This window comes from Panulirus ornatus, chromosome 5 (genome assembly GCF_036320965.1).
Source record: "Panulirus ornatus isolate Po-2019 chromosome 5, ASM3632096v1, whole genome shotgun sequence".
NCBI classification, from domain to species: Eukaryota; Metazoa; Arthropoda; class Malacostraca; order Decapoda; family Palinuridae; genus Panulirus; species Panulirus ornatus.
This window is the reverse complement of record NC_092228.1, coordinates 11,995,807-12,008,194: the sequence shown is the minus strand read 5'-3', so window position 1 is coordinate 12,008,194 and position 12,388 is coordinate 11,995,807. Positions and strand designations below refer to the sequence as shown.

General features: G+C 45.8%; 1 protein-coding gene across 1 annotated transcript in view; it reads right to left on the bottom strand.

The window, feature by feature from the left end:
- LOC139748775 (uncharacterized) overlaps positions 1–12,388 on the bottom strand; it is a 67,733-nt gene that overhangs the window by 15,384 nt on the left and 39,961 nt on the right. Inside the window, exons 3-11 of the mRNA XM_071662209.1 lie at positions 8,619–8,912; positions 7,896–7,964; positions 7,058–7,277; positions 5,280–5,441; positions 3,996–4,243; positions 3,318–3,812; positions 2,998–3,137; positions 2,522–2,776; positions 1,825–1,934 (exon numbers count right to left, since the gene is read on the bottom strand). Of these exons, the coding sequence (XP_071518310.1) occupies positions 1,825–1,934; positions 2,522–2,776; positions 2,998–3,137; positions 3,318–3,812; positions 3,996–4,243; positions 5,280–5,441; positions 7,058–7,277; positions 7,896–7,964; positions 8,619–8,912 (1,993 nt within the window). The remainder of the gene's footprint in view (positions 1–1,824; positions 1,935–2,521; positions 2,777–2,997; positions 3,138–3,317; positions 3,813–3,995; positions 4,244–5,279; positions 5,442–7,057; positions 7,278–7,895; positions 7,965–8,618; positions 8,913–12,388) is intronic.

Sequence of the window (12,388 nt, the reverse complement as noted above, 5' to 3'; positions counted from 1 at the left end):
GCATGGCAACAATCATCAATGGCACTTAGAGGATAAGCAAAAACAAGAAATGAGGGGTGATGAGCAGATATATTAAAGAGGATAAATAAGATGGGAGGCTTATGTCAAAGACAGAAATAAGGGATATGAGCATGAAAGAAAAAAAAATTACCTGAGAAGGACACCATGGAATCTGGTGCACCACTACATGAAAGTGCTGTAAATATCAGAATGCATCAACTGGAGAAATAAAAACTTTTATCTTCTCTGCCAACTGTATTGCCATGACAAACCATTTAACAGTATATGTGTGTAAAAATAAAAACATTTAACCCTGCTTTCTTGTCATCTAGACGATATAGCTACATACTTTGTCATGAGAGTAAAGTGGATGATAATGAAAAAAATCATAATATTGAAAAAAAGAAAAACATGTAACATTCTGGGTGGTCTGCAATCCTGAAGTAATGGGTGTGTTGACACTGTGCCTCACTATGAATACTAGGAAGCATCTGGAAATTACCCGCTAAATCCTGATCTCAATACCATGTGTTCATATTCTGATGGTTCAAACTTTTGCTGATGACAGTGAACAAACCACCAGGAGCTAGGGGAGGTAGGAATGTCAAAATAAGGTGTGTTAAAAGCAGGGTTAGTGATGTCAGGACCAACTGGTTATGATAAACATAATGATGGACAATTCCCTAACAAAAATAACAAGTGTAAGGTCAAGAACAAGTTGCTTTCCACTTAATTACAACCACATAAACTTACCATACACACACACAAAGAAAGTTAAACTAGCACACTTATCAACTAATAACAAACAACTAATTAACCACAAGCAAATCAATACTGAAAATCATAAACAATACCATGGAAAGTTTTGTGGGGCCTGGATGTGGAAAGGGAGCTGTGGTTTCAGTGCATTATACATGACAGCTAGAGACTGTGTGTGAACGAATGTGGCCTTTGTCTTTTCCTAGCGCTATCTCGCGCACATGCGGGGTAGAGGGTTGTCATTTCACATGTGGCGGGGTAGCGACGGGAATGAATAAAGGCAGCAAGTATGAATTATGTACATGTGTATATATGTATATGTCTGTGTATGTATATATATGTATACGTTGAAATGTATAGGTATGCATTTGTGCGTGTCTGGACGTGTATGTATAAGCATGTGTATGTGAGTGGGTAGGGCCATTCTTTCGTGTTTCCTTTCGCTACCTCGCAAACGCGGGAGACAGCAACAATAAATAAATAAACAAAAGTAAATGAATAATGATGTGAATCGAGACATAAATAAACTTATCAATGATACTTCACAAACCTTAACCACCAACACCAATTCAACAACGCTGAGCCACTCTGCCAATTTGAGTTTTCTTTGCCCAGCTTAATCCACCACCAGTTTTCTAACACAGGCTACACAGTTAGTACTCCCGTGGCTTCTAATAATCTATACTTAAACCTCAACAGATACAATATCAAGATGTCAATGTATCTAAACTGCAAATTATACTTATTCTAGCATCATTAGATGTCCTATGTGATCATAGAACACTTTCATTCATACCACATGTCAACACAAGTATTCAGTATCCCTAAACAGTACAACATGACACTGACAAGCTGTGCAGCTGGCAAAGTTCACGAAGCTCGTGTGGCTGATTGATGAAATTCATACACCTAGCACGACAACTCTATTATGGTGAAAATTACACATCATATAAGAAGAAAACAGTCACAAAAGCAGCACCTTATATGTATTTTGTAACAGCATTTGAAAAGACCAGTCCACAAGAGTACCCCAAGTCAATAGCTTAAACGATGACCAATGCTTACCCTGGAGTCCGGGGTCATCAGTGTCCAACTCATTGAGTGAATGGCTAGAGGGATGGGAATGCACGGACGTGGGCACCAAGTCTGCCACCATCGACGACTCTGACTTAGATCTGCAATAGGAAGAGTGTGTGAGCAAGTGCAGAGCCACAGTCATTCTATGCTAATGTTAAGAAGGGAGGATATGCTGCCACACTCCAGTTGAAACATGAGGTACAGAGTAAAACAATAGTTGTGTTATGTAGCCACACCAAAGAGAGTGTTGACAAATGTCTTTGAATTCCTAAGGGACCAGGGTAATGTTAAAAAAGATCAGTTCTGTGGAATCTCATTAAATTGCAGAACAAAATGGTATAAAGAAGATTAAAAGATGTGTATGAAAACATATTTGGAAACATTTCATCAGCAAAAGGAAGCTGAAACTATGTCATAAGCTAAGAATAGGTTAAGCATAATGCAGAGAACACCGTAGGAAAAAAAAAAAAAAAAAAGGCTGTATGATATAAATTTGAGGTTACGGTGTGAGACCTCATGGCTGTACTCTCCCTCAACTTGTGAACAGACAAACAAATCACTAATGGTAATCACACACACACACACACACACCTAGATCTCATGCACACTAACATAGATATAAATCATCCATATAATTGCACACAAACACAGATGTTCACTTTTTCTTTCCCTCTCTCTCACTTACCTCACTAGCCTCACCAGCTCGGGACTCTTAGGCTTCTCCTGCACCTCTTTCTCTGGGGCCTTATAGTTCGGATCAAGAAGTGCAATGGTGGATGACTCTGGCCGGATACCCCGCCGCTCCTCCCATTCATACAGCTTCTTGGTGAATGTTTGGCTGATACCCTCAAAACGGAACTCCCCTGTTGAAGTCTTGATGTAGATTTCCTTCTTCTTAGCCGGGCCTCCCTGACCCATTGCCTGACGCATCTTCTCCAGTCTAAGGTTTAAATACAGGTATGATAAGTCTTTTTATATCATAACTACTATGAAGTACTTCAAGTAACCACATTTTCATGCTCATCTGCATGTCATTAAAAGTTAGTCAACATTACCTGTTTAAGTATGGTTAAAATCAGATGTGTTACCTTTGATGTGATCTAAAACCACATACAGTACAAAGACCACCACTGCTGAACAGGAAAGAATATGTTCCCTCACCTGGCCTGTCTCTCGAGGAACTTCTCTTTCTCCCTTTCGAGTCTCTGAGTTTCCCGCTCAACCTTGTGTAGCTCCTTCTCTAGCCACTGAAGCTCCTTGTCCGATTTATCACGTCCTTTGTGGCCACCGTCTGCCTTCCCCTGAGTTGGTTAACCCACAAAGGAGATACGAAACACGTATCAAAACATGTAATTTGGTTTGCGAATAATTCCCTACACAACATAAGAAAGGGCAGGAATAACAAATACCTAAGCATGGCCTAACAGAGCTGCGGTAATGAATAGCTGTCATACTTAATCTACCACAGTTCATATACTCACCAGCGGTGCCTTGTCTGTCTTGCTTGCTTTGATCTTCTTGATCTTGTGAGCTGATCCCTTCCGGTCTAGTCTGGGACTTGAGCCTGGCCCTCCAGTCAAAGGTTTCACCAGGACCTGACTCGCAGAAGCAGAGGTCTTAACCTGACCCTGGGTGGAGACACTACCAGATTTGAGGTGCATCTGGCCTGAAGATGCTGAGGACTTGACTTGTATGTTACCTGCAGAAGCAGAAGACTTAACCTGTGGGTGACCTGGAGTGGGTTTAATGTTTCCCTGGTTTGCAGATGCTTTTATTCTCTCCCATTCTGCCATCTTACGGTTGAACTCTTCACCCAAGTTCTTTTGCAGTTCCTCCACGTTCTGCTGACTCTTCCCTGCCAAGGCTTTACGAATCTCCCACTCTGTGAGCTTCTTCCTAAAGTCTGCAGGAAGATCGTCCTCTCCATGCTTCTTGGTTTTAACATCCTCCTGGCCCCGTGGCACCTCAACCTTACCCTACACGTCAAAATAGATATCACACACAGGGATATCGAGCTGTCATTACTTATAAACAGTCCAAAAATATCTATGTGACTAGTGACGGTCATATACTAGTAACTGTCACATAATGTAAAAGCAACTTTAAACGTTTGGCAGCAAAATGAAACCTCAAACTTAAATTACTTAGTAAACACGAACCTTCTCTTTCTCTCTTTCCTTCATTTTCTCCCACTCATGAAGTTTCTTGCGGAACTCATACGGTAAATTATCTTCAGGGTGGGATGTGAGGACTCCACCAGGTGGCACAGAAGCAGAACCAGATGCGGCAAGCGAAGGATGGAGACTGCCTTGGCTAACTCCACTCCTTAACTTCTCCCACTCCTGAAGACGTCTGCTAAATTCTCCACTCAGGCTTTTTTGAAGGTCAGCCAAATTTCTTTGGACACCTGGCAGGCGTGTCCAGAGAAATGATAATGAACCACAGAATTCTGATATAATGGTGCTCTATGTACCCATCACCATCCTCTCTAGTCAAACTATAATCAAGACCTTTAAAGTAACAAAAGGGCAATGAATCATGCTGGTATTAAGCACTGAGTCTTTATCCTTAACAATTTAAAGTTATTTACAATCTTCCAGATCACACAATGGTATGAAACCAATTTAAAGTTATTTTACAATCCTTCCAGATCACACAATGATATGAAATTAATAAAACACAAAAGATCAAACGCAGCAATTATTTCCTGAAGTCAGATCATCTTTTGTAAAAATGTCATTTAGCAATCTTTTTTTTTTTTTTTGGCAATGAGACACCAGATGACACTGAAACAACAAGTGTACTATTCTGAGAGGTACTCTATCCATCTAAAGTGATACACCTAAAACAGGTCTTTTGATGCAAGTGGAGATGTAACATCTAATTCATAGATTCTTAAAGGCCCCATTTATATGTCATGGATATCTAGAGCACAGCCTTCAAGAGGAAAGTGTAATAACTCATCATAACCTACTATGACTTCACTCATATACCCAGTTTGCAATGATGGCAGATGTAGAGGCTGGCAGTGAGAACCCGTAAACCAAGTGAAAACCGTAAGTCACCTAACCAACGTGAGAGCTGTGTCCTAGTATAGAGCAAAGCAAAACATAATTATGAAATTCAGATGTATCTACTGTCCAAACTGGACTGGATACAGAAATACTCTACAACTAGGAAAGCTGCAGTAAGCAGTGGTACAATTAGGGCTGAGTGGGCTTTGCCATCTGTTGTATTTCACAAACTAAAAATTAAACCAAGCTGATCTGAACACAGTTGTTCATACAGCTGTGATGCTGTGTGCTATGTCAAAGTGGCCCAGGAGACATAAAGTGGTTAAACAGCTCCAGCCTTATGAACCATGGGAAGGCATTTGAGGAATAGCCTTTTCCTTCTTTAGGTTAACCCTATTGCAATGTAGCATATCGTCTCGGCTGACTCACCCGAGTGTTGTTGGTGTGTTGTATGTGGCTGTGGTGAGGGCGTGGAGTGAGGCTGGGGTGAGGGCGTGGGCGTACTGTGAGCCTGGGACACCAAGTCGTCAGAGGACACCTCGAGGGTTGCCATAGGGGAGTCAAAATCGTACAGGGCAGATGAATCTACTGCTGGGGGAAGAATATCAAAATTAGAACCAAAAGTCAGGCGATAGGAAAATATGAATAAACAAAAAATAATATATATATATATATATATATATATATATATATATATATATATATATATATATATATATATATAACCCCGGGATAATATATACATTACCCTCCCAAAGTCAGGATTCGAACCCAAGACCTTTGGGCTCGTATCTGGGAACGCTAACAGATAGGCTACGATCGCTTCTAGGTGTTAACGTTCCCGAATACCACACAAAAGGTCCTGGGTTCGAATTCTGGCTGTTGGAGGGTATCATGTGTTCTATGAATGTGTGCGTTCATGTGCACTATATTCGTGTTCACATACCTCCGCGTTTGTCTAATAAGGTTCTGTAAAATGCTAACTGCTGGTAATGTGAGCCTGATGGGATTTGACCGATCTAGACCCCGTTGCTCACGGACGTCAGACGAAGGGTATTCGATTGCTTGTAATCGAATAGTCATTTCCCCAACACGGGCGATCATTGCCGAGGGGTTAGCGTTCCGAACTACCACGCTAATGGAGCGCCGTTCGAATCCTTGCTATTGGAGGGTATTGTGTGTTCTATGAAAAGTGCGCGTTCATATAAATATATAATCGTATGCAGAAATGGTTTGGAAATATGGAGAAAATAAGTGAGGAAAGGTTGATAAAGGAGATACACGTCCCAGAAGTGGAGGAAACAGAGAGACCAAACTGGACATGGAAGGATGGTGTGAAAATTTTTTTTTGTGCGATCAGGGCCTGAACATGAAGAAGGGTGAAAGGCATGCATTGGATAAAGTGAACTGGAACGATGTAGTGGTATACTAAGGTCGACGTGGTGGCAATTGACTGAACCAGGGTATGTGAAGCGTCCGGGGTAAACCACGGAGAAGCCTGTGGAGCTTCGTTTTGGATGGGGAGCTGTGATATCGATGCATTACACATGACAGCTAGAGAATGGATGTGAGATGTGGCTTTTCTTTGTCTGTTCCTGGCGCTACTTCGCTAACGCGGGAAATGGCGATCAAGTATGGAAAATCAATTTAATTACTTGATCGCTGTTTCTCGCGTTAGCGAGGTAGCGCCAGGAACAGACGAAGAAAGGCCACATCCGCTCACAACCACTCTTTAGCTGTCATGTGTAATACACCTAAACTACACTTTATCCACAGTCATCACATGTACATAATGCCTTCCTTACAGATCAATGGCTGTGGTAGAACAGTTTAGCGGCCACAGCAAAAATCACTAAAGTTAAACGATAACCTGAGAAACATAAACGAATTAAAGCTAAGGTACAGAGAGAGGCGTCGAAGATGGATAGGGAGAAACGTCGTAAAGTCCGAGTTATACAGAGGACAACGCTGTCGGGAAGGATTGATGACGTAAACATAAGAAAACTTAGCCAAAGTGTGGAAATTCTATGAACCAATGCAACTGGAAACGTACCGAGGTGTAGCTAAGTATGCGAGCACCACATTCAACAACTTACCCAGGTGTGAAGCCGGAACATTTTACTGAGGTGTGACTGAACAGACAAATACGGCACTTAAAACTTTACTAAGACTGGAGGAGCGGCGAAGGAACGGACGAGGCCACTTACCGAGATGTGGGGGAGGAGCATCGAAGTGGAAGGCAGTCTTCTTGCTCGGTGAGGGAGGGAGGGAGGCGGAGTCACCTGGGCCAACCGTGTGGACCTCAGCCTTGATGGGATGATGTTGTTGCTGGCCGGTGAGGAAGGCCTTCTTAACCTTGGTCCAGTTAGATGCCCGGCGCGGGGACGGGGGTGTCATGGGCAGCGAGGCGGGCACGCGCGGGTCCAACTGAGGTGGGAAAGCACAACAGACGGTAACCCTTGCAAATTCTACCGTGCACCCCATGCTCATCCCGTGAGCGGTTGCGCAAAAGGATTACAGTGGTCACAAAGGGTCTTAGTCCTGACCCCAGTGGGTTGATACTACATAAGATGTTACAATTCGTATTTCAGTACATACATTACATAATTTCATATGTTTTACCAACTAGATGCGAAATGTGGATACAAACTTAAAAATCCAGGTATCTTGTTGTTAACAATAAGTTGTGACATATCTTGCTGGGTTCGTTTAGATCTATCCTTAAAAGCTGTACTTTTTCACACTCTGAGACATAACAGAAATACGATATAACATGGAGTCACGAATACTGAGAAAATAACTGATCATACAGCTGTTTATTAGAATCCAAAAACGTAAATTTTCGTGCTGCATAAACAGGTCAAAGGAAATCAAAATGAATGAAATTTGAAAATAAAAGCAGGGTGGCATTACAAATATCAATACAACGGTAAAGATAATACATGTCAAAGAAAGGGGGGTACCAGTTACTACATGAAAAAAGAGGAATTATAACAATACAGTGAAAAATGATGTCAACCAGGTAACTGAAGGCAGGGAGAGTACCTGTGTTGAGATCTTCCTGTGGCAAGCCTCAGGTGACCTGTGTGGCTGGCGGGGTCTCTCGGCGCCTCCCTGAGGACAACACAACGTTACACCATCAATTGCTACTCCAATCCAAAGTTATATATGTATTCAGGAGAAAAACAAGATAGTGATTAAAACTAAGTAGAAAAAAAACAAGTTCTTAAACTCTGAAAAGAGAGTATCTGCTTAGCGACAGTACATGGTCAATCATCACACACACAAAAAGGCAGGAAAAACGGTCTAAATAGAAGACTTGAAACTGTACAAACAGTAGACTTTACAAGACAAACAAAACAGCAAAGGAGCCACATACTGAGGAGAACGTGAAGATCTCCTCAACGATGCCCAATACGTGAACAAAAAGTACAAAGACGTGTACACTGGATTACTGTAAATACTGGACGATGTGTGGCCTCCAATGCCGTTGTAGATTTTGTGTTTCTCATCGTCTTATCCCATTTTACGTCAGCAATAACCTAGGTGGCTTGCTGTAAGGTGTGTTATGTAGCTGAGGCAAAAGGGAGCTCGAAAATATTCTCTGAAGGAAATGAATTGAAATAATGAAGAATACTGACATATTCAATATAAGGAGAAATAAATAATAGGGAGAGAGAGAGATGGTGAACGAGAAAACTAGGAACTTTCCACTTAAAGAAACTAATAAGGGTGGCAGAGGGAGTGTGTGCGGGAGGGAACACTCACCTGCCTGGGAGTGAGGTTTTCGCTGGAGGGAACAGTGATGGTGAGCTGAGGCTTGGCTCTCCGCAAGCCCAGGCTGGTGGCTGAGACGGGCATGTCATCCTCCCTGGGCCCCGTCCACACACCCCCAGCTTCCCATTCGCCTTCGCTACCCTCCAGGCACAGCCCTCCTGAGCCCCCAGGGTCCACAGCCTCACCCACCAGGCCCTCGTCCTCCACTTCGTAATCCTGTAGAAAGGAGATAGCAAATGATGCTACAGATAACCTAGGGGCTTCCATATGATCATACCTTGGAAACTTACAGAAACAGATCCCGAGAAAAAGTATAATTACATTCATAAATACATGAAAAATGTTCACCTTCATTCATGTAATTTAGTTAGCAAGAAAAAAATGAATGAAAAAAATGAATAAGACGATAATGTGGTTTTTACCGTTCACTTCCCACAACAAGGAAATGCTTTCCCGCTAATTACGCTCACCTCGGAGATCACTTCAGATTATAATATTAATGCTTTGTGCTTGACGAGCTCTTTCACGAGCATATACTACTTCATGGCGTAGGAAATATGGTAACCGCACAGCCGTTATATCAGATAGACTGTTGTCATTAAACGAAGATAACACACCACCAGACCCTCAGGGAAGAGCGGTAGACTAAACAGTAGGGTGGGTGGCGGGGTTCGGGGCCTAGTGAGACAAGTGAGGGGAGGGACCAGAGTGGAGGCAAGACTAGTATACATAACTACCGTCTTCGTGTAGTTGATGGTAAGGTGACTGGTGGTAATTCAGTTGTTACGGGTGTTCTGGAGGGTTGTGTTGCCGGAAGAGCTGATGTCCAGCCTAACACCATCGTCAGAGTCGTCCAAACTACTTACTTCCCTTCAGCCTCCATCAGAGTCGTCCAAACTACTTCTCTTCAGCAGATGCCTCCATCGGAGTATCGTATGAAAGGATAAAGGAGCGGGAGGCAACTGGTTAAACGTGGTGTTTTTATACTCACTCCTTTGTCACTAACTTTCTCTGTACTTCAACAATGTTAATATTTGTTTTATAGGTAATTTGAGACTTCCCTCGTCTTCATTTCGTAGAAGTCGTGCAACCTGGTGACGTTTAATGAGGGTACGGAATGAGGCTTCTCCGCAGGTCGGTGTTGTTGGTTGTGTTATGGGGGACTAGGTGGGGAAGTCAGAGAAAGGCGGGAGGGAGTTCGATGACTGCATGACAGAGCCACCAGCATCCAAACCAATTGATCCACACGACAGGTGATGTACGGTTTGTCATGGGTATGAAAGACAACGATGAATTTGATATACCATTCTGGTTACACTGTTAATGACAATGTTGACATCTTGGCCACAGCCTCTCAGTAAGGTTGCGCGCCTGCCAACAACAAAGTGGCTCCCGTCTTACCTCCCTCATCACCATCACCTCCCAAGACACGCAAACCTGCGCTCTACTATCCTCCACTGTTACGATGAACCTGCGCTCTGCGATCCTCCACTGTTACCATGAACAACACTGGAACTGTACTAAAAAAAAAGGTCATCTGTCCAGTGTGTTGATTACGAGGAAGCGGGGTACGGGGTACGAAGACAACTAACTGCAAGCAAGATGGCAGGAGACATTTAGGGAAATCATCATGTCGTAATGAGGTTCTGAAACCTTAGGTAGGCTTACATAGCCTCCAACTCCATACCTCCTTGATCCCCCTGGCGAGTCACGGACACACAGGGCAGTATGGAACGTGTGAGGAGCAAGAATGACACATGAAGGATGGTTTTTATCAAGGGAGGCGTGACTCACCACCTTCCTGCTCGCCTGGAGGTTTGATCATACTGACACACAACCACAAACAAAGAGCAACGCTGACTGACGTGACGTCTGCTATGTGGCTAGTGGGTGGGCAGGCTGCGGGTGGGCAGGTAGTGTGTGGGGCTGCCCTGGTGGCGGGTGAGTAGGTGGTGAGTGGGCATGCGGTAGGGTGGATAACCAGTGGGTGGGTAGACACTGGATGGGCTGGTAGTGGGTGGGCTAAAGGGAGGGTACGAAGAGGTTAAGGGTTGGGAGGGGAGGTGATGTGCTGTCAGAGGGGAGAGCAGGGTTTGACAGTGGGCTGGGGCTGGGGGGACGGGGGCCCTAGGATGACCCACCTTGCCCTAGGATGACCCACCTTGCCCTAGGATGACCCACCTTGCCCTAGGATGACCCACCTTGCCCTAGGCTGACCCACCTTGCCCTAGGATGACCCACCTTGCCCTAGGATGACCCACCTTGCCCTAGGATGACCCACCTTGCCCTAGGCTGACCCACCTTGCCCTAGGCTGACCCACCTTGCCCTAGGCTGACCCACCTTGCCCTAGGATGACCCACCTTGCCCTAGGCTGACCCACCTTGCCCTAGGCTGACCCACCTTGCCCTAGGCTGACCCACCTTGCCCTAGGCTGACCCACCTTGCCCTAGGATGACCCACCTTGCCCTAGGCTGACCCACCTTGCCCTAGGATGACCCACCTTGCCCTAGGATGACCCACCTTGCCCTAGGATGACCCACCTTGCCCTAGGCTGACCCACCTTGCCCTAGGATGACCCACCTTGCCCTAGGATGACCCACCTTGCCCTAGGATGACCCACCTTGCCCTAGGATGACCCACCTTGCCCTAGGCTGACCCACCTTGCCCTAGGATGACCCACCTTGCCCTAGGATGACCCACCTTGCCCTAGGATGACCCACCTTGCCCTAGGATGACCCACCTTGCCCTAGGATGACCCACCTTGCCCTAGGATGACCCACCTTGCCCTAGGATGACCCACCTTGCCCTAGGATGACCCACCTTGCCCTAGGCTGACCCACCTTGCCCTAGGATGACCCACCTTGCCCTAGGATGACCCACCTTGCCCTAGGATGACCCACCTTGCCCTAGGATGACCCACCTTGCCCTAGGCTGACCCACCTTGCCCTAGGATGACCCACCTTGCCCTAGGATGACCCACCTTGCCCTAGGATGACCCACCTTGCCCTAGGATGACCCACCTTGCCCTAGGATGACCCACCTTGCCCTAGGCTGACCCACCTTGCCCTAGGATGACCCACCTTGCCCTAGGATGACCCACCTTGCCCTAGGATGACCCACCTTGCCCTAGGATGACCCACCTTGCCCTAGGCTGACCCACCTTGCCCTAGGCTGACCCACCTTGCCCTAGGCTGACCCACCTTGCCCTAGGATGACCCACCTTGCCCTAGGCTGACCCACCTTGCCCTAGGATGACCCACCTTGCCCTAGGCTGACCCACCTTGCCCTAGGATGACCCACCTTGCCCTAGGATGACCCACCTTGCCCTAGGATGACCCACCTTGCCCTAGGATGACCCACCTTGCCCTAGGCTGACCCACCTTGCCCTAGGCTGACCCACCTTGCCCTAGGCTGACCCACCTTGCCCTAGGATGACCCACCTTGCCCTAGGATGACCCACCTTGCCCTAGGATGACCCACCTTGCCCTAGGATGACCCACCTTGCCCTAGGATGACCCACCTTGCCCTAGGCTGACCCACCTTGCCCTAGGATGACCCACCTTGCCCTAGGATGACCCACCTTGCCCTAGGATGACCCACCTTGCCCTAGGATGACCCACCTTGCCCTAGGATGACCCACCTTGCCCTAGGATGACCCACCTTGCCCTAGGATGACCCACCTTGCCCTAGGATGACCCACCTTGCCCTAGGATGACCCACCTTGCCCTAGGATGACCCACCTTGCCCTAGGCTGACCCAC